The sequence below is a fragment of the Chiloscyllium plagiosum genome, unplaced genomic scaffold (genome assembly GCF_037043375.1).
Source record: "Chiloscyllium plagiosum isolate Xiang-an unplaced genomic scaffold, Cpla_swu_hap1 HiC_scaffold_3, whole genome shotgun sequence".
In the NCBI taxonomy this organism is placed as follows: Eukaryota; Metazoa; Chordata; class Chondrichthyes; order Orectolobiformes; family Hemiscylliidae; genus Chiloscyllium; species Chiloscyllium plagiosum.
The window spans coordinates 142,564,585-142,587,704 of record NW_028270141.1 but is presented as its reverse complement, the minus strand read 5'-3'; the positions used below and the strand labels follow the sequence as shown (position 1 = coordinate 142,587,704).

Sequence of the window (23,120 nt, the reverse complement as noted above, 5' to 3'; positions counted from 1 at the left end):
GCGTGTGTGGCTACTAAGGATAGCTGGTCGCGTCGTTTCGTGGCTAGTTGATGTTCATGTATGCGGATTGTTAGCTGTCTTCCTGTTTGTCCTATATAGTGTTTAGTGCAGTCCTTGCATAGTATTTTGAACACTACATTCGTCTTGCTCATGTTGGGTATCGGGTCCTTCGTTCTGGTGAGTTGTTGTCTGAGCATGGCTGTTGGTTTGTGTGCCGTTATGAGTCCTAGGGGTCGCAGTAGTCTGGCAGTCAGTTCCGAGATGCTCCTGATGTATGGTAGTGTGGCTAGTCCTTTTGGTTGTGGTATGTCCTCGTTCCGTGGTCTTTCTCTTAGGCATCTGTTGATGAAGTTGCGGGGGTATCCATTTTTGGCGAATACCTTATATAGGTGTTCCTCTTCTTCTTTTTGCAGTTCTGGTGTACTGCAGTGTGTTGTGGCCCTTTTGAATAGTGTCCTGATGCAGCTTTGTTTGTGTGTGTTGGGGTGGTTACTTTCATAGTTTAGGACTTGGTCTGTGTGTGTGGCTTTCCTGTATACCCTTGTAGTGAATTCTCCGTCTGGTGTTCTCTGTACCATCACATCTCGGAATGGGAGTTGGCTATCCTTTTCTTCTTCTCTCGTGAATCGGATTCCTGTGAGTGTGGCGTTGATGATCCGGTGTGTTTTTTTTTTCATGTCAAGCAACATGAATTCGACTGGGACAACACTACTATCATAGGGCAAGCCAGACAGAGAACAGCCAGGGAATTCCTACAGGCATGGCATTCATCCACAAATTCCATCAACAAACACATTGACCTGGACCCAATATACCAACCACTACAGCGGACAGCTGAAACTGACAACCGGAAGCGGCAGGGACAGACCACTATAAACACCGGAGGAGACATCAAAGAAGCGCTTCGCAGGAGGCTCCCAAGCACTGATGATGTCGCCTAGCCAGGGGACGAAACGTTTGCAACAAAAACTTCCAGCTCGGCAAACAGAACCACAACAACGAGCACCCGAGCTACAAATCTTCGCACAGACTTTCAACCATGAGTATTCCTCAGCTGCTTTTTGTTCCCTTAGTCCACACAGCATACTAATCTCATGTTTCAGCTTTTCTTGCTCTCGTTACATAGCTTCCATTTGCTCCTGCCTGTCCCTTTTCTCTCTTTCTTTTCTTTCCCTCAGTTCAGACTAAGACTTTCTATAGGGATTTAAGGAATAAAAGAATGACGAGAGTAAGATTAGAGCCAATCAAAGATAGTAGTGGGAAGTTGTGTGTGGAGTCAGAGGAGATAAGGGGAAGCACTAAATTATTATTTTTGGACAGTATTCACTCTAGAAAATGACAATGTTGGCAAGGAGAATACTGAGATACAGGCTACTAGACTAGGTGGGACGGAGGTTCACAAGGAAGAGATATTAGAAATCCTGCAGAGTATGAAAATAGATAAGTCCCCTGGGCCGGATGGGATTTATCCTAGGATCCTCTGAGAAGCCAGGGAGGAGATTGCTGAGCCTTTGGCATTGATCTTTAAATCGTCATTGTCTACAGGAACAGTGCCAGAAGACTGGAGGATAGCAAATGTGGTTCCCCTGTTCAAGAAAGGGAGTAGAGACAACCCTGGTAATTATAGACCAATGAGCCTTACTTCAGTTGTTGGTAAAGTGTTGGAAAAGGTTACAAGAGATAGGATTTATAATCATCTGGAAAAGAATAATTTGATTAGGGATAGTCAGCACGGTTTTGTGAAGGGTAGGCCGTGCTTCACAAACCTTATTGAGTTCTTTGAGAAGTTGGTCAAACAGGTAGATGAGAGTAAACCGGTTGATGTGGTGTATATGGATTTCAGCAAGGCATTTGATAAGGTTCCCCACAGTAGGCTATTGTACAAAATGCGGAGGAATGGGATTGTGGGAGATATAGCAGTTTGGATCAGTAATTGGCTTGCTGAAAGAAGACAGAGGTTGGTGGTTGATGGGAAATGTTCATCCTGGAGTCCAGTTACTAGTGGTGTACCGCAAGGGTCGGTGTTGGGTCCACTGCTGTTCGTCATTTTTATAACCGACCTGGATGAGGACGTAGAAGGGTGGGTTAGTAAATTTGCAGATGACATTAAGGTCAGTGGAGTTATGGATAGTGACGAAAGATGTTGTAGGTTACAGAGAGACATAGATAAGCTGCGGAGCTGGGTTGAGGGGTGGCAAATGGAGTTTAATGCGGACAAGTGTGAGGTAACTCACTTTGGTCAGAGTAACCAGAATGCAAAGTACTGGGCTAATGGTAAGATTCTCGGTAGTGTAGATGAGCAGAGAGATCTTGGTGTCCAGGTACACAGATCCTTGAATGTTGCCACCCAGGTTGACAGGGTTGTTAAGGTGTACAGTGTTTTAGCTTTTATTAATAGAGGGATCGAGTTCCGAAACCATGCAGTTATGCTACAGCTGTACAAAACTCTGTTGCGGCCGTACTTGGAGTATTGTGGACAGTTCTGGTCACCGCATTAGATGAAGGATGTAGAAGCTTTGGAAAGGGTGCAGAGGAGATTTACGAGGATGTTGCCTGGTATGGAGGGAAGGTCTTACAAGGAAAGGCTGAAGGACTTGAGGCTGTTTTTGTTAGAGAGAAGAAGGTTGAGAGGTGACTTAATAGAGACATATAAGATAATCAGAGGGTTAGATAGGGTGGACAGGGAGAGCCTTTTTCCAAGTATGGGGACGGCGAGCAAAAGGGGACATAGCTTTAAATTGAGGGGTGAAATATATAGGACAGATGTCAGAGGTAATTTCTTTACTCAGACAGTAGTAAGGGTATGGAATGCTTTGCCTGCAACGGTAGTATATTCGCCAACTTTAAGTACATTTAAGTTATCATTGGACAAGCATATGGACGTATATGGAATAGTGTAGGTTAGATGGGCTTCAGATTGGTGTGACAGGTCGGTGCAACATCGAGGGCCGAATGGCCTGTACTGCGCTGTCATGTTCTATGTTCATTTTTGTCTTCTGTTCTTCTGTCCCATTCTAACTGTCCCTCTATTTTTACTGCTCCCTTTATTACTGGACACTGCTTCAATGCCTCTTCATTTGTGTGGGAAGAAGGTCTATTCAGCTCCTCCACATCTGGGTATGGGGGGGGGGGGTTGTGGGGTATCTGATTCCTGCTTTTCTGTTTCCCGTAACTGCTCAGCTTGTTCTTTCCAGCTTTCCTAGTCCCCATGGGTGTCTGACAAGCTACCTTCCACTCCTGACTCTCTTTCCTGAAAAGTTTCAGTATTTGCATCACCTGATCCCTCTTTCGGTTCCTATTTTAGATTTCTCTTTCAGCTTATAGTTCTTAATTAGTCCTTCCATCTCATTGCACATATGAATATCAAAGGTATTCTCTTTTGGCCATTTAGTCACTTTCTTATGCTATTCAAGTCTGGTACAGCTTTGTCAACAGTATAAGCAATCCTTAACTTTATAACTTGTCCTTTACCAATCTAACAATTCTTAAATGTTCTCAGTTAATACTTCTCATTCGTTCAGCTTCAACCAATCTAACACTGCACCAGCAAAATGCAGCAATCACTAATGGTTTCTTGAAAAATCTCTCTCTAAAAAAAAACCTATCTTAAATTCTTACAGTGCAAAATAAAATCAAACTACTCCAGGATCTCGAGCTCCAGGGAAACAAAATATAAACATTTAACCAACAACAAACAATTATGCATACAAACCAGATCACAATGGTTAAACTATGAAGTCTCTCTCTCTCTCACACACAGAAACTTTCTACTCACAGTCAAGAACTCAGCATTAAATCAATGGCTCTTTCTCTCTCATGCAGAGCCTTGTTGCGAACAGCCAAGAGCTTACCAGTAAATCAATCTCTCTCTCTCTCTCTCTCTCATTCAGAGCCTTACTTAAACAGACCCTTTGTTAATTTCCCAAACTACTGTCTCAGTATTATACAAGCCTTGTCTAAAACATTCAACAGTCTAGTAACATTTTAACACTATGACTATTTGCTACTATTTTACTTTTAATCATCCACTACAAATCTGCCAGCTTTCTAAACAGGTCTATCAGTTCTTTTAGTAAAACAATTCCCCCTTATTTATTTTGCCCTATCTGTTCAGGCCCTTGTTTCCATGAGGCATTATCTATAGGGTCTTATATTCACCACGTGGAATGTTCACTACCACCATGTGGAAGTTTTATTAACACCACTTGGATTTTATTATCACCACATGGAATTTTCACTACCACCATGTGGAAGTTTTGCTCGGGCTATTGCTACGTTCTATTCTTACTCACCTCTTACCCCACTGCGCAGTTTTCTTGACCAATTCTCCACATTTCCTTCATCCCTTTTTGACTCTGATCTCCTGTATCTACAGTCCTCACTTTCTCCCAATTCAGTGTGTAGACCAGCAGGGGGTGAGAAGAAACAGCAAGCATGAAGAAGGCTTACACCCAAAATGTTAACTTCTCCATCTCCTGATGCTGTCTGGCTTGCTGTGTTTTACTTTGGATTACAGCATCTGCGACTTGTTTCTCTGGATAATTTAGTGAAACTGGTTAGTTTATTTTAGTCTGACAACTCGGTGAAGCTGGCGAGTTCGTGAGATGAGGTGGCGATAGCTAGGTTGTTGGTTATCAAGGTTGCGAGAAGAAAGCGGGGGAGTGGGGCTGGGAAACGTCTCAGGCACGGCTGGCTGAGCAGACTGGATGGGCTGAACGGCCTCATTCCCGCTTCCCCTGAACCGCGCGTGCAGGATGAAGCCGTTGGTTGACGTCACTGGAAGAGGACGGCGCGCGGGGGCGGGAGCTGTCTCGAGCTGCGGCTCCTTAAAGCGGAGCGGCTTCGGGGAGACTTTCAGGAGGAGGGGCCGGGGGAGGGGGGTTCGGGCTTTAAGGAGGTTATTGTTGTCGCTGTAAACTGCTGCTTTAGTCTGGGTTTACACTTTCCCAGGTTATCCGGCAGCATGTTCAGCTGGCTGGTGGCGCATGACCGCGGCAAGAAGGATCCCGAGGTATTTCAGACGGTGACGGACGGCCTGAAGAAGCTCTACAAAAGCAAACTGCTTCCCCTGGAGGAACATTACCGCTTCCACGAGTTCCACTCGCCCGCCCTGGACAATGCGGATTTCGACAACAAGCCCATGCTGCTGCTGGTCGGTCAGTACTCCACCGGCAAGACCACCTTCATCAGGTGAGCACACACCAGCCGGACCCTCACTCACTCACTGTGCCCCCCTGGGTGAGAGGGAGAGGGTATTGCACAGGGAAATCAGGCTGCACTGACCCTCACTCACTCACTGTATCCCCCTGGGTGAGAGGGAGAGGGTATTGCACAGGGAAATCAGGCTGCACTGACCCTCACTCACTCACTGTGCCCCCCTGGGTGAGAGGGAGAGGGTATTGCACAGGGAAATCAGGCTGCACTGACCCTCACTCACTCACTGTCCCCCACACTCCTGCTGCCATTAGTGAAATCTGAAATCTGTCCCCAGGATGGAAATGTTGCTGTTTGGAGAAACCAGATTCCCCCTGTGTTCATCCTGCCCAGGGTAGAGGACTCACTGAAGAGAGAAATGGCTTTTTGCATCTGACTTTTATCTGTATTTAATATACACAGGGAATAGAATCAGACAGCAAGAATGCAGACGTTTTGGTCAAACTCCTCTGTGTTGACCAGGCATCCCAATCTGATCCCATTTGGCCTATATCCCTCTTGAGCCCTTGTTATTTGTGTTTCAGCTTGGCTTGTTAGTTCTCTGTCTACCTGACCTCTGGGGAATTTATAATTTCTGTTCTTCCTTCTCTACAGGGTTATTTGCCCTTCTGATCCTCCTGTCATGTTTATCTGCTCTCCAGTGTTGGATACTGTAGGGGGTGGGTCCTTGGGATGGTAGCATTTAGCCAGTTTCTGGTTATGGTGACTGGTTCTAATGTAATCAGGCAGACAACTAATAATGAGAAAAGCTCATACAGTATGGGAGTAAGTCAAATAGTCAAGGTAGACAAGAGCTTGGCAGAGCATGAGGTGGGACTGATAAATTAGCATTGCATTTCAATGCAAGAAGCCTGACAAACCAGATGAACTTGGGGCAGAGCTGGGGACGTGAGACTGAGATATCATAGCTATTATAGAAACGTGGGTCAGGGATGGGCAGGACTTGCAGTTTTAATGTTGAGGTATTAATGCTATGGGAGAGAAACAAAGGGGGTCAAGAGAAGAGGGCATGTGGAGTGTTTCTTTTTGTTTGGGTCAGGATAGTACTATCCCTGTACTTAGGGAAATATTCCTGAATGATTTACCAGTGAAAGCATAGGTAGAAGGGTAGAACTGAGAAATAAAGGGACAATCACCTTGTTAGGATTGTATTATAGTGCCCCTCCCCCTGCCCCCTGCCCCCCAATAATCAGTAGGAAATTGAAATGCAAATACGTAAAAGTATCCCTAGAATAATAGGGTTGTAATGGTGGGGGATTTTAACTTTTTCCAATCCTAGACTCGGTGTTAAGGCTTGAATGGAGAGGCATTTTAAGGAAGTTCTCTTGTATGCACTTGATCAGTATGTAAATGTGAAGGGCTTTTGCCCGAAACGTCGATTTGGAAGCTCCTTGAATGCTGCCTGAACTGCTGTGCTCTTCCAGCACCATTAATCCAGAATCTGGTTTCCAGCATCTGCAGTCATTGTTTTTACCTCAGTATGTAAATGTTCTTACTTGAATAGGAGCAATAATCCCTTCAGTTGGGGAATGAGGCAGGGCAAATGCCTGAGGTATCAGTGGGGGAGCGCATGGGGCAACTTATCATAATTCTAATAAAGCTCCTATGGAAAAGGAGAAAGTGAGGTCTGCAGATGCTGGAGATCAGAGCTGGAAATGTGTTGCTGGAAAAACGCAGCAGGTCAGGCAGCATCCAGGGAACAGGAGAATCGACGTTTCGGGCATAAGCCCTTCTTCAGGAATGAGGAAAGTTTATTTTAGCCTGCTGGACAAAAGGTAGGGAGGAGGGACTTGGGGGAGGGGCGTCGGAAATGTGATAGGTGGAAAGAGGTCAAGGTGAGGGTGATAGGTCAGACTGGGGTGGGGGCGGAGAGGTCGGGAAGAAGATTGCAGGTTAGGAAGGCGGTGCTGAATTTGATGGATTTGACTGAGACAGGGTGGGGTGAGGGGAAATGAGGAAACTAGTGAAATCCGAGTTCATCCCTTGTAGTTGGAGGGTTCCAAGGTGGAAGATGAGGCGTTCTTCCTCCAACCGTCGTTTTGTTGTGGTCTGACGATGGAGGAGTCCAAAGACCTGCATATCCTTGGTGGAGTGGGAGGGGAAATTGAAATGTTGAGCTACAGGGTGGTTGGGTTGGTTGGTCCGGGTGTCCCAGAGGTGTTCTCTGAAACGCTCCGCAGGTAGCCGGCCTGTCTCCCCAATATAGAGGAGGCCACATCGGGTGCAGAGGATGCAATAGATGATATGTGTGGAGGTGCAGGTGAATCTGTGGCGGATATGGAAGTTTCCTTTGGGGCCTTGGAGGGAGGTGAGGGGGGAGGTGTGGGCGCAAGTCTTGCACCTCCTGCGGTTGCAGGGGAAGGTGCCGGGAGTGGAGTTGGGTTGGTGGGGGTGTGGATCTGACGAGGGAGTCACGGAGGGAGTGGTCTTTACAGAATAAAGACCACTCACCATTTCACCATGGACATCCAGTCCCTGTACACCTCCATCCCCCATCACGAAGGACTCAAAGCCCTCTGCTTCTTTCTTTCCCGCCGTACCAACCAGCACCCTTCCACTGACACCCTCCTTCGACTGACTGAACTTGTCCTCACCCTGAACAACTTCTCTTTCCAATCCTCTCACTTCCTCCAAACGAAAGGAGTAGCCATGGGCACCCGCATGGGCCCCAGCTATGCCTGCCTCTTCGTAGGATATGTGGAACAATCCATCTTCCGCAACTACACAGGCCCCACCCCCCACCTTTTCCTCCGCTACATCGATGACTGTATCGGCGCCGCCTCGTGCTCCCACGAGGAGGTTGAACAGTTCATCCACTTCACCAACACCTTCCACCCCGACCTCAAATTCACCTGGACAGTCTCAGATTCCTCCCTCCCCTTCCTCGACCTTTCTATTTCTATCTCAGGCGACCGAATCAACACGGACATCTACTACAAACCGACCGGCTCCCACAGCTACCTGGACTACACCTCCTCCCATCCTGCCCCCTGTAAAAACGCCATCCCATTCTCCCAATTCCTTCGACTCCGCCGCATCTGCTCCCAGGAGGACCAGTTCCAAAAACGCACAACCCAGATGGCTTCCTTCTTCAAGGACCGCAATTTCCCCCCTGACGTGGTCGACGATGCCCTCCACCGCATCTCTTCCACTTCCCGCTCCTCCGCCCTTGAACCCCGCCTCTCCAACCGCCACCAGGACAGAACCCCACTGGTCCTCACCTACCACCCACCAATCTCCATGTACAGCGCATCATCCGCCGTCATTTCTGCTACCTCCAAACGGACCCCACCACCAAGGATATATTTCCCTCCCCTCCCCTATCAGCATTCCGTAAAGACCACTCCCTCCGTGACTCCCTCGTCAGATCCACACCCCCCACCGACCCAACCTCCACTCCCGGCACCTTCCCCTGCAACCGCAGGAGGTGCAAGACTTGCGCCCACACCTCCCCCCTCACCTCCCTCCAAGGCCCCAAAGGAAACTTCCATATCCACCACAGATTCACCTGCACCTCCACACATATCATCTATTGCATCCTCTGCACCCGATGTGGCCTCCTCTATATTGGGGAGACAGGCCGGCTACCTGCGGAGCGTTTCAGAGAACACCTCTGGGACACCCGGACCAACCAACCCAACCACCCTGTAGCTCAACATTTCAATTCCCCCTCCCACTCCACCAAGGATATGCAGGTCTTTGGACTCCTCCATCGCCAGACCACAACAACACGACGGTTGGAGGAAGAGCGCCTCATCTTCCGCCTAGGAACCCTCCAACCACAAGGGATGAACTCAGATTTCACCAGTTTCCTCATTTCCCCTCCCCCCACCTTGTCTCAGTGAAATCCATCAAATTCAGCACCACCTTCCTAACATGCAATCTTCTTCCTGACCTCTCTGCCCCCACCCCAGTCTGACCTATCACCCTCACCTTGACCTCTTTCCACCTATCACATTTCCAACGCCCCTCCCCCAAGTCCCTCCTCCCTACCTTTTATCTTAGCCTGCTGGACAAACTTTCCTCATTCCTGAAGAAGGGCTTATGCCCGAAACGTCGATTCTCCTGTTCCCTGGATGCTGTCTGACCTGCTACACTTTTCCAGCAACACATTTCCTGCTCCTATGGAAAAGGATAAACTTGATCCAAAAAGTTGGAAATTCTAGATTGGTGTAGCCAATTTTGACCGTTAAGGAGGAATTTGAAAAGCTGGGGGAGGGTATGCACAGGAAATGGGATTTGATTGGGATGTGAGTCAAAATAATGAGTTCACAGGCAGTATACTCCTGTTTAGTGTGGAGGGCAAGGCTGGTAGGTGTATAGGGATACTGGATGACAAGAGAAACTGAGGTTCTGCTCAAGAAAAAGGAGGCATATGTCAGACATAGCCAGTTAGAGTCAAGTGAATCCTGAGAGAAATAGAAGGGCAATGGGAGTATATTCAAGAGGGAAATCAGAAGGAACATGAGGTAGCTTTGAATAGTTATGGAGAATCTGAAGATTTTGAGTACATGAAAGGCAGAAAAGAAACTAGGGGGAAGAATTGCTCTCATTGAAGAGCAATGTGACTCCTGTCTGGAACCACACAAGATGGGTGAGATACTAAACAAAAATATTTCGCACCCTCTCCACAGTAAATAATGACGTGGACGCTGTGGTACTTGTAGGAAACGAAATAGTGATTGTATTGAAAAGCGTTCATCCAAGAGAAGAGGAGATGCTGGAAGTCTAACCTATCAAGGTAGATAAATTGCCAGTATTTCCCAAGCATTGTAGGAAGCTAGGTAAGATTACTTGGCCCCTTTTCTCAGAGATATTTGTCATTGACAACCATGTGAACTAATGGAAGACTGAAGGTTGGCTAATGTGCTATTGCTTAAGGCTATAAGCAAAAGTCTGGCAACGATAAACTGGTGAGCCTGACCAGTGGTCAGCTCTATTCTCTCTGGTTAATGTTTTGTCCTGAATATTTGCAGAGTACCTTTGGATTTCCCTTAACCCTATTTGCCAAAGGTATTTCATGTCTCATTTTTTGCCCTCCTGATTTCCCTGTTCAGTGTAACAGGCAATAGAAATATACTTTTCTAGGGATTCACTTTAACTTGACTATCTATACCTTGACATATGCTTCCTTTTTGTCCAATTTCTTTCTCTAGTCATCCAGCATTCCTTCCACCTACCAGCTTTGCCCTTCACCCTAACAAGAACATAGTGTCTCTGGATGTTATTTTGCTTTTGAAGGCTTCCCATTTTCCAGATGTCCCCTTACCTGTAAACATCTGCCCCCAATCAACTTTTGAAAGATCTCTTCCCATAGTGTCAAAATTGGCCTTCCTCCAATTTAGTACTTCAGCTTTTTAGATCGTTCTATCCTTTATCATTATTTTAAAACTTACAGAATTATGGTCACTAGCCCCATAATGTTCCCCCAACTACAGCTGTTACTCACCCTGCCTTTTTTCCCAAGAGCAGGTCAAGTTGTACGCCTTTCTCTAGAGGTGCACCTACAAACATTCAAATTTTCTTGTGTGCACTAAACAAATTACAGCATTCCGTAAAGACCACTCCCTCCGTGACTCCCTCGTCAGATCCACACCCCCCACCAACCCAACCTCCACTCCCGGCACCTTCCCCTGCAACCGCAGGAGGTGCAAGACTTGCACCCATACCTAGCCCCCTCACCTCCCTCCAAGGCCCGAAAGGAAACTTCCGTATCCGCCACAGATTCACCTGCACCTCCACACACACATTATCTATTGCATCCTCTGCACCCGATGTGGCCTCCTCTATATTGGGGAGACAGGCCGGCTACTTGCGGAGCGTTTCAGAGAACACCTCTGGGACACCCGGACCAACCAACCCAACCACCCGGTGGCTCAACATTTCAATTCCCCCTCCCACTCCACCAAGGATATGCAGGTCCTTGGACTCCTCCATCGTCAGATCACAACAAAACGACGGTTGGAGGAAGAACGCCTCATCTTCCACCTAGGAACCCTCCAACCACAAGGGATGAACTCTGATTTCACCAGTTTCCTCATTTCCCCTCCCCCCACCCTGTCTCAGTCAAATCCATCGAATTCAGCACCGCCTTCCTAACCTGCAATCTTCTTCCCGACCTCTCCGCCCCCACCCCAGTCTGACCTATCACCCTCACCTTGACCTCTTTCCACCTATCACATTTCCGACGCCCCTCCCCCAAGTCCCTCCTCCCTACCTTTTATCTTAGCCTGCTGGTCAAACTTTCCTCATTCCTGAAGAAGGGCTTATGCCCAAAACGTCGATTCTCCTGTTCCCTTGATGCTGCCTGACCTGCTGCGCTTTTCCAGCAACACATTTTCAGCTCTGATCTCCAGCATTTGCAGACCTCACTTTCTCCATTAAATGGAGAGCACTTGGCCCATTGTATACCTGGAACACACAGACAAACGGACATTGGAGATAAAGTCAAATAGTTAGTGGGTGGGGAATTGGCTTTCAGTCCAGCAATATTCTGGGTGCAGTCACACTAACATCTTGTGCAGTTCCAGAACCTCCTCCCAGATTTGAACCAGCATTTTGTTTGGAATAAATATATAAAAAATGCCCTTTGCTCTACCCACCTTGTTTCCTGCATCAAAGCACTGTTTCACATTTCCTTGACTCTCAAATTCAAAATAAAGATCCCAAGAGTTTGGGGTGGATGTGAAGGGATAGGAGAACTTGAGCTGGTTTAGGCTGCCGCAAACTGGTTGCCCTGTTGCTGTTCTCTACACTAACTTTAAAATTCAGGAGGTGAGTCCCACTGTCATGTCAACAAGTGACTGGGACAGATGAGCCAAAGAGGAATTCAACAAAAGCTGTAACGCAATGAACCCCATGTTGTTGCGCTCATCCTCTTGCAGCCTGCCAATGGAACCTGACCAAGTTTACTGACAAGAAACTGGTGTTTACTTGATTAAGACTAAACTAAAACAAATATATTAATCAAAGTGTATTCAGTCTGCAGTATTACATTGCTCTAGTCATTTGTAGTCAATGTAATACATTTAGTCACCATGTGATTGACTCCGCTCATTCACCAAGATACATTGTTGGACTTAGTCCTTGGAAATGAGTTGGGCCAATTTGGATGAAGTGGTAGTGGGAGACAGGAGACAATGATCATTGGAGCTGGTGCTACAAGATGGTGTTGGAGAATGACATGCAGCAATCCAGGGTGAGAAAAACATTTGACAAGAAAGCTGGCCAGATTGACTGGAACAAAGAGGATGGCAGGAAAACCAGGAACTGAAATGGGCTACCTTCCAAAAAGAGATGGTTGAGGTCCAGTTAAAGTATGTTCCCTCCAAACAGGAGAAGGTAGGACAAAAATCGAGTCCCTCAATCAGAAAGGAGGTAGAAAGCAACACGGGCAAGAAAAGTGCTTCTAAATAAGGTGTATGGCAGAAAATACAGTTAAGAAGCTGTTGGCATATTAAAGGTTCAGAGGAGAGGCAAAAAAAGCATATTATGACAAAAACTAGCAGCTAGCCTAGAGGAATCCCACTCTTCAATAGAGAGATGAGATCAAGAAAGAATAGAACCGATTAGAGACCAGAAAGAGGATTTACAAGGAGGGAGGTGGTATGGCTGAGGTGTGAAATGAACTCTTGACATCTATCTTTAACAGAAGAGGAGGATGTTGCCCAGGCCATGGTGACAGAGGAGGGAACATGGTCACGAGAGGGTTCAAATAGGGTCAGGGCATACAAGCTGTCGTTAATATCTGGTCCTTTTGATTTAATTTTTTTTCTGAAGCGGTACAAACATGAGAGAATGCCACTGTACTGGAAAGACTAGGAAAGTAGATTAAACCATTGGGAGGTGCTGCCATATAGAGAATGATGCACCCACCAGCAGGTCCTGGGGCAGCTTCCGTGCAGTTCAGTCTATTGAATGGACTCTCCGCTCAAATGATGCTGAGTGTGCTACATTGCACAGGGCGTACAAGAGAGATCAATGTTACTGTAGTCCTCCGTCTGAATATCTTGTTCTGAGCCTTACTGTGATATGCCTGTAGTGCTCATAAAGCTTTTCACTGTACTTTGTACACATGACAATAAATCAATTCCCTGGATCCAGCAGTTTTCTGAACCTCCACTAATCTGAGTAACACTGAACTGGATTGAGAAACGACCTTTCTCCTCATCCCCTCTACTATGTCCAGTGTCTCCTTATCAGGAAAAGGGAATATTCTATTGCCCATGTAGAGAGTGGAGTTTTCATCCTGACCTGTTGTTCCTTACAGCAGTAACCAGTGTTCACCGCTTCCACTCTCTTCCCTCTTTCTGGTTCCGAGGCCACTCCAATTCAAATTTGAGGTGTCTATAGTGTGACTGGGAACTCGTGACGAATTCTAAATGCATGAGAAATGTGTCTGGCACTTTCTGGTTCCACTTATAAGATCCTTCCCCCTCCAGACTCCATTCCACACCCGTCTTCTTCCTCTCACTTACCCCTCCTGTTCCTGAGCCTCCAAGCAAGCTCCCACTTTCCTGCCCCCTTTCGTTGTGCTGCAGAGTTCAACAAGTGCAACCTCTGACCTCAGACACAAGAGCACAAAGGTGACTGTTGTTTGTCACTTTTAAATAAACATCAGATGCCTCGTGATTCTCATATGTACCTAACTTTCAGATGAAGGTGTAACATCATTTTAAAAGGGGCTCACGATAATGAGTAATGATGGGATACAAATCAGTTTCCTGCTCACAAACTAATCTGACACAAACACAACATTGAGTGAATCGCAGAACAAGAATTCATCTTGGAATGGAGAATTTTTAGTACCTATCTCATTACATCAGCCTGTGGCCATATTTCCCACTCCTTCAGAACTCATGAAATTTCTTTGAGTGTGCCTGTGATCAGGTTCACCCAGTAAATGTCTTGTTCTTCCTGCAGCTCCCAGTGTATATTTGAATGTTAACTGATCCATGATAAATCCATTATAGAGAACCGGCGACAAAACAAATAACATACAGGAGTTCTTCCAGATGCTGTGATGAAAGACTCAATTTTTACAAATGGTGAACACTGTTTAAACACTTTCCAGTAATTAAATAATTCAGTGTGGGACTCGCTCAGAATGAGTGTGTTAGAGAATGATTTGAAATCTAACCACTGCTTGATTTCACATGTAACAACTTCAGTACTTTGTAATCAGGATATGTTGCAGACCGCAATGAGCTCATGTACAGAGTGGTCATTCTGGAATTATATCTGGCACCAGATCCTTCTTAATCCCCATGTGGGAATAAATCATTTTTAACAATTACAACAGAGAAATTTTGCTGTAGTGATTAATCTTTGTTTCCCAATGAAAGACATGGCACCCATGGACAATTGACTTTCACCCCTGTAAGTACTGTGTATGAAGACTTTAAGCTCATGTCACAAAAATGTCCAGAAATTGGTCTGAAATGAATCTGAAACTCTATCCAATAATTTGGATTTGAAGAGGAATCCTCATTACAAAGACTATTAAAATGAACAAGCAGTCAGGACTGCTCTGTCAGGGCCAGACCAACCAGAGCTGGAACCAAATTCTGGTTAATGTGTGGCTGGAAAACCACATAGTTCTTCCATATTGGGTTGAGGGAATGGAGAGGAACATGGCAGATGGAACAGGATTTTGGGAAATGTGATGGGAGCAAAATATGGACCAAATAAACAAGTGGAATGTTTTGAATTGGTGAGTGACTGGAAAATGTTGGTGTTCAGAACGGCGTGAATGTCCTTTTTGTGAACCATGGAAAGTTAATGGATATGTTCAGCAAGCTGTTAGAGAAACAAATTGTCTTGTATCCTTTTGTTACGACGAGAGTGGAGAGAAAAGAAAGTTTGCATCAATTGTAGTGGGGATGGGCTCCAGGGGAGTGAGGGGGTTATAGTGCCTGGGATTGAAGGGTATATTGTCAGGTAAGTGAGAAAAAGCTTGGGCTCCATCAAGGGTCCAGTTTGTAGTTAGGGAAATGTTGGTTCAGCTGGGTCAAATTTGGAGGGGAGTGGGACTGATGGATCTGGTGGGGTCGAGAGGAAGGTGGTGATGTGTTGAAGAGGCAGTGTCAGGTTCAGAGGTTCAAGGAATGGGGTGTGGTGCTACCAGGTCTGGAAGGAGAAGTCGGTTCTACCTGGGTCACTTTGGGTGGGGCTTCACATTATTGAGGCGGGAGGGGGGGAGCTGTATATTGTGTGCTGATGGAGAAATGCAGGCGGTTGTCAATTCTAATCCTGTTGGCAGGATTAGGGGGTGTCTGTTCAGGGGCAGCTTTTGGTTGTAATGGAGTTGGGTCGAATAAGGTTTAAATCCTAGGCAAATGGAGGGGTTGTTCTTTTGCTGGTGATGGAGTGGCGGGAAGTATCAATTCCAATGGGACTGTGGTAGTGAAGGGGAGTAGTGGGTCAGTAATGAGGTATTGGCAGACTCCTGGGATTGGTGGGGAGTTGAAAGCATTTTGGGTCCAGCTGGATCAGTTTGTCCAGTCTGCCTGGATCATGTCGGGGATGTTATCGGATTGAGGGGAACAGCGGAAGTTGTTAGTGACAATGACTGGTTCACAAATGGTATTTTGAGACCAACTTTGATGTTACTGAGGCCGAAAAAATTTGAATGAAGAGTAAATGCTTGGTTAGGGATATCGTGACTGACTGTCAGTAGATGGCAGTATTTATAAACAGGATTGAAAATTTGTTGCTGGAAAAGCGCAGCAGGTCAGGCAGCATCCAAGGAGCAGGAGAATCGACGTTTCGGGCATGAGCCCTTCTTCAGGAATGAGGAAAGTGTGTCCAGCAGGCTAAGATAAAAGGTAGGGAGGAGGCACTTGGGGGAGGGGCATTGGAAATGTGATAGGTGGAAGGAGGTTAAGGTGAGGGTGATAGGCCGGAGTGGAGGTGGGGGCGGAGAGGTCAGGAAGAAGATTGCAGGTTAGGAAGGTGGTGCTGAGTTTGAGGGTTGGGACTGAGACAAGGTTGGGGGAGGGGAAATGAGGAAACTGGAGAAATCTGAGTTCATCCCTTGTGGTTGGAGGGTTCCTAGGCGGAAGATGAGGCGCTCTTCCTCCAGCCGTCGTGTTGCTATGGTCTGGCGATGAAGGAGTCCAAGGACCTGCATGTCCTTGGTGGAGTCGGAGGGGGAGTTGAAGTGTTGAGCCACGGGGTGGTTGGGTTGGTTGGTCCGGGTGTCCCAGAGGTGTTCTCTGAAACGTTCTGCAAGTAGGCGGCCTGTCTGCCCAATATAGACGAGGCCACATCGGGTGCAGTGGATGCAGTTAATGATGTGTGTGGAGGTACAGGTGAATTTGTGGCAGATATGGAAGGATCCCTTGGGGTCTTGGAGCGAAGTAAGGGGGGAGGTGTGGGTGCAAGTTTTGCATTTCTTGCGGTTGCAGGGGAAGGTGCCGGGAGTGGAGGTTGGGTTGATGGGGGGTGTGGACCTGACGAGAGAGTCACGGGAGTGGTCTTTTCGGAACGCTGATAGGGGATGGGAGGGAAATATATCCGTGGTGGTGGGGTCTGTTTGGAGGTGGCATAAATGACGGCGGATGATACCATGTATATGGTGGTTGGTGGGATGGTAGTTGAGGACCAGGAGGACTAGTTCCAATACCGTACAACCCAGATGGGCTCCTTCATCAAAGACCGCAATTTCCCCCCAGACATGATCAGCGATGCTCTCCACCGCATCTCTTCCACTTCCCATTCCTCCACCCTTGAGTCCCGCCCCTCCAATCGCCACCAGAATAGAACCCCACTGGTCCTCAACTACCACCCCACCAACCTCCATATACATGGTATCCGTCGTCATTTCCGCCACCTCCAAACGGACCCCACCACCACGGATATATTTCCCTCCCCTCCCCTATCAGCGTTCCGAAAAGACCACTCCCTCCGTGACTCCCTCGTCAGGTCCACACCCCCCATCAACCCAACCTCCACTCACGGCACCTTCCCCTGCAACCGCAAGAAACCTTTTATCTTAGCCTGCTGGGTACACTTTCCTCATTCCTGAAGAAGGGCTCATGCCCGAAACGTCAATTCTCCTGCTCCTTGGATGCTGCCTGACCTGCGCTTTTCCAGCAACACATTTTCAGCTCTGATCTCCAGCATCTGCTGTCCTCACTTTGTCTTTTATAAACAGGATCCCAGGATTCTGAGATGGGCCATTGGAGGAATTGGTCGAATTCCCAATATGGGCATATGTATATAGAACATTACAGCACAGTACAGGCCCTTCGGCCCTCGATGTTGCGCCGATCTGTCATACAAATCTGAAGCCCTACACTAACCTACACTATTCCATATACGTCCATATGCTGGTCCAATGATGACTTAAATGTACTTAAAGTTGGCGATTCTACTAGCGTTACAGGCAAAGCATTCCGTACCCTTACTACTCTCCGAGTAAAGAAACTACCTCTGACATCTGTACTGTATCTATCACTCCTCAATTTAAAGCTATGCCCCCTCGTGCTCACCATCACCATTCTTGGAAAAAGGCTCTCCCTGTCCACCCTATCTAACCCTCTGATTATCTTGTATGTCTCTATTAAGTCGCCTTTCAACCCTCTTCTCTCTAACGAAAACAGCCTCAAGTCCCTCAGCCTTTCCTCATAAGGCCTTCCCTTCATACCAAGCAACATCCTAGTAAATCTCCTCTAATCTGTCTAACGAACAGTTATTCTATTCACTAGTAGGCAGGTATAATGGTATACCTTTCTGTAGGTAAGGAGACCAGAATTATACAATGTGCAGTTTGGGCAAGACAGAACAATTTCAGAATTAAGCACATCTCACTGTTCAATATGTACAAAAAAGCTTTCAGAAAAAGTTCATTCCAATTTCTGTGTAAAACATGTTTGTATTAATCCACCTTTTTATTTTATTCTATTTGATGAAAAAGATTTTTCAAGGTTTCTGACGTCTTGTTCAAACTCCTTCAGGAAATCAAATACTAGTTCTTCATATTCTTTCCATTCAAATTAACTGTGAGAAGTCCTGCAATGGAATTAAGAATATATACATATAATTCTCATTTCTTGTGACAAAACCTGTCTGGATCTGAGTAGATTAACAGGGCAATAAGAACACGAGTCAGTCTTCCAACCTTTTGAGAACCCTCCATCATGCAGTTCAATTGTGATTACAGAAACAGAATCAATAGGCGATCAGAATGGACAGTCCTGTGGCTGATAAGGGGATGTATTTTTGTGAGGTGTTACAATAAATGGATTGTCACTTCAGAAAATTGAACAAGGAAATTTTGGGTGTGCCAATATTTGAAGGAAGCATTACTTGAGATAGTAACTAGCAAAGCAAATGGAATATTGAGTTTATACTGAGAGGATGGATTACAGAATGAGGGAGGTTTTGCTGAACCACAGTGGAAGTCTGGAATTGCCCCAACTTGAGCATTTTAGGAAATATGTGAGTGTCCTTGAGGTTGCAAAGAGGTTTTATGAAAATGGTTTCACAAAGGAGGACTAAGCAACTGATAAGGAACAAGAAAATTGAATATGAATGAAATCTGTTTTTTAAAAAAAATGGACTACAAAAACCCATCTACTTTACTCTGCCATTCAATGAGGTCACGGCTGATCAAATAATAAGACCGTAAGACATTGGAGCACAAATTAGACGACTCAGCCATCAAGTCTGCTCCACCATTCAATCATGGTTGATCAGTTTCTCAACCCCATTCTCCTGCTTTCTCCCCATAATCCTTGATACTCAAGAACCTAATAAGACCATAAGACATAATGCTCAATTCCACTTTTCTGTCTTTTTCCTATAAGCCTAAATTCGGTTGCTGTTTAAAAATCTGTCTATGATAGACTTGAATGAACTTAATGACCCAGCCTCTGCAGTCATTCTTTCCCTCTGAGAGAAATAGTTCTTGCTCCTCTCCAGGTTAAAATATAACAGCTAACTAATTGCTTGTTGACCCCGAAAGCAATGACCCATCATGGGCTTTCCACTGGAAATAATTTTCATTTGTGCACATTACTCCCATTGTAATGAAGGAGCACTCTCTACCAACTTTCCGACTGGAAAAGATGCACAAGAGATCAGGTAAGGTTAGCAGTTTTCTTTCTTAACTACATTCGTGAACCAATAGTTTTTTTCCTGACAATCGGCAATGATATCATCATTGTGATGATTAGACTCCAGATACTTATTGAACTCAAATTCCACCATTTCCTGTGGCAGGTTTGGAATCCGGATCCCCAGAATGTTAACTGGGTTTTGTTTTTGGGTTAATGGACATCACTGAAGGCAGACAAATGCCAGAAATGTTTCAGACTACAGATAACCGGTATTAATCAAGAAACTCTGTGAATGTTCTGGGGACCTGGGTTCAAACCCTGCCAAGGCAGATGGTAGAATTTGGATTCTGTCTATTTTTGTGGAGTTAGAAATGTACTGATGACCATGAAACCATTGTCGATTGTCAAAAAAACCCATCTGGTTCATTAATGTCCTTCAGAGAAGACAATCTGCTATCCTCACCTCACGTGACTTTCAACCCACAGCAATGTCGTTGACTTGTGCTGCTATCTGAATTGGCCAATCAAGCCATTAAGTTGGATCAATTGCTACAAACTCTGAAGGAAATGTAACCGGACTGACAACCTGGCATTGACCTAGGCATCTGAAATGACTGGCAGAAACTGGCCTGTTGACTCTGCAAAGTCTTCCTCGCTAATATCTGGAGGTTAGGGCCCAAATTGGGAGCTGTCTCTCAGACTAGTCAAGCAAAAGCTAACATGGTCATTGTCTGTGAGGTATGATTCAGTGACAATGTACTAGACACCATCATGATCCCTAGATATGTCCTGTAACAAACCCCGCAGAGGGGCTTGCCCTGGAAGTCTGAAAGATTGACTCAGTACCCAATGAAGTCTCATGACTTCAGGTTAAACATGGGCAAAGAAACCTCTTGCTAATTATCATGTACTGTCTTCTCTCAGCTAATGAATCGATAGTTCTCCACGATGAACAATTCTTGGAGGAAGCAGTTAGAATTACAAAGGCACAATCTTACTCTGGGTGGGAAATTTCAATGTCCATCCAAGAGTGGCTCAGCAGCAGCACTACTGATTGTGCTGGTCAGATCCTGAAGGATGTAGTTGCAAGATTGGGTCTACAGCAGATGGTGAGGGAACAGGCAGATATGGCATGGGGGAAGTCTGAGAGGAGAGCTTGGCACTTGATAGGGCAAAGCCCTGTAATATTGTGGCTATTATGGAGACTTGGATATCATAGGGGCAGGAATGGTTGTTAGATGTTCCAGGGTTTAGATAATTTCAAAAGGAATGGGGGTGAGATAAAAGAAGTGGAGGAGTGGCTTGGCTAATCAGCAATAGTATCACAGTTGCAGAAAGGGAGATCATGTAGGAGGGTTTGTCTATAAAGTCAGTGTGGGTGGAAGTCCGAAACAAGATAGGAGCAGCCACTTTATTTGGGAGCTTTCTACAGGACCCCCAATACCAACAGAGATATGGAAGAGCAGATGGGAGGCAGATTTTGGAAATGTGCAGAACTAACATGGGTGACTTTAACTTCCCAATATTGATTGGAACCTGCTTAGTTCAAATAGTTTGGATGGAGCAGTTTTTGTCAGGTGTCCAGGAAGGGTTCCTGATGTAATAGGCCGACTAGAGGGGAGGCCATATTGGATTTGGTGACAGGTGTCAGCTCTCTGTGGGAAAGCATTTTAGTGATAGTGATCACATCTCTATGACCTTTACTATACTCTTGGGAGAGGGTTAGGAGCAGACTGTGTGGGAAAGTATTTAATTGAGGGGAGGGGTAATTTACAATGATATTAGTCAGGAACTGGGGTGCCAAAATTGAGAACAGATGTTCTCTGGGAAATGCGCAACAGAAATATGGAGGTTGTTTAGGAAGCACCTACTGATAGTGCTGGGTAGGTTTATCTCACTGAGGCGAGGAAAAGATGGGAGGTTGAAAGAACCTTGGGTGACAAGGGATGTGGGGCATCTAGTCAAGAGGAAGAAGGGTGCTTACTTAAGATTGAGGGGGCAAGGATCATTCAGGACTTTTAGAGGTTTACAAGGGAGTGAGGAAGGAACTGAGGAATGGACTCAGGAGAGCTAAAAGGGGGCATGATAAAGCTTTAGTGGGTAGGATTAAGGGAAGCCCTAAGGTGTCCTAAGGAACAAGAGGATGGCCAGAGTGAGGTTAGGACTGATCAGGGATAGTGGAGGGAACTTGTGCCTGGAGTTGGAGGAGGTAAGGGGCGTTCTTACTGAATACTTTGTTTCAGTATTCACAACTGAAAGGGACCTTGACATTTCTGAGGACAGCGTGAAACAGACTGATATGCTAGAACAAGTTGATGTTAGGAAAGAGGATGTGTTGAAAATTTTGAAGAACATAAGGATGGTTTGTACCCTGGGCCAGACAGGATATACCATAGGTTACTACAGGAATCGAGGGAATAGTTTGCTGCACCATTGGCAATGATCTTTGCATCCTCACTGTCGACTGGAGTAGTACCAGATGATTGAAGGTTCAATAATGTAATTCCCTTGTTCAAGAAAAGGAATTAGGATAATCCTGGAAATTACAGACCAGTCAGTAGTGGGCAAAGTTTTTTGAGAGGGTTCTGAGACACAGGATTTATGATCTCTAATCAAACTATGGTTTTCCAAGTAATCAGCATGGCTTTGTGAGGGGCAGATCATGCCTGACAAACCTTATTGAATTCTTTTGAAGATGTGACAAAACGTGTTGATGAAGGTAGAGCAGTGGATGTGGTGTACATGGATTTTAGCATGGTAGGCTCATTCAGAAAGTAAGGAGGGATGGTATATAGGGAAACTTGTCTGTCTGGTTACAGAATTAGCTGGCCCAAAGAAGACAGCAAGTGGTAGTAGGTGGAAGGTATTCGGCCTGGAGCTTGGTGACGAGTATTCCTCTTTGTGATTTTTATAAATGAGTTGGATGAATAAGTTGAAGAGTGGGTTAGTAAGTTTGCTGATGACATGAAGGTTGGTGGAGTTGTGGATAGTGTGGTGGGCTGTTGTAGGTTGCAATGAGATATTGACAGAATGCAGAACTGGGCTGATAAGTGGCAGGTAGAGTTCAACTTAGAAAAATGTAAAGTCATTCACTTTGGAAGGTCGAATTTGAATGCAAAATGCATGGTTAATGGCAGGATTCTTGGCAGTGTGGAGGAATAGAGGTATCTTGGGATCCATATCCATAGTTCCCTCAAAGTTGCCACCAAGGTTGATTGGGTTGTTAAGAATGCAGATGGTGTGTTGGCTTTCATTCACATGGGGATTGAGTTTAAGAACCGTGAAGTTATGCTGCACCTCTATAGAATGCTGGTTAGGCTACACTTGGAGTATTGTGTTCAGTTCTGGTTGCTTCATTACAGGAAAGATGTGAAAGCTTTAGAGAGGGTGCAGAGAAGATTTACCAGGGTGGGCGGGTGCAGATTTTGCACTTCCTGTGGTGGCAGGGGAGGGTGGCTTGTTAGGGGGCGTGGACCTGACCAGGTAGTCTTTGGATTAGTGGTGCTGGAAGAGCACAGCAGTTCAGGCAGCATCCGAGGAGCAGGAACGGTCTTTGCGGAAAGTGGATAGGGATGGGGAGGGAAATATATTCCTGGTGGTGGTGTCCATTTGTAGGTGCGAAAATGTCGGCGGAGGTTGGTGTGGTGGAAGGTGAGGACCAGGGGGTTCTGTCCTTGTTGCAGTTGGAGAGTGAAGTTCGAGGACCGAGATGTGGGATGTGGTTGAAGATGCCTTCCAATGCAAGTGGGAGTGGAAATTTGGTGTTTAAAGGAGGAGGCCATCTGGTGCTCTGTGGTGGAACTGGTCCTCCTGGGAACAGATGCGGAGGAGGAGGAATTGGAA

General features: G+C 46.0%; 1 protein-coding gene across 4 annotated transcripts in view; it reads left to right on the top strand.

The window, feature by feature from the left end:
- Window positions 1-4,952: 4,952 nt before the first annotated feature.
- Window positions 4,953-23,120, top strand: part of LOC148151751 (EH domain-containing protein 3-like) — a 207,506-nt gene continuing 189,338 nt past the window's right edge. For all 4 annotated transcript variants that reach the window (XM_087983985.1, XM_087983982.1, XM_087983976.1 and 1 more), the window contains exon 1: window positions 4,953-5,190. In XM_087983985.1, coding sequence (XP_087840111.1) covers window positions 4,964-5,190 — 227 coding nt within the window. In that variant the 5' untranslated portion in view covers window positions 4,953-4,963. The remainder of the gene's footprint in view (window positions 5,191-23,120) is intronic.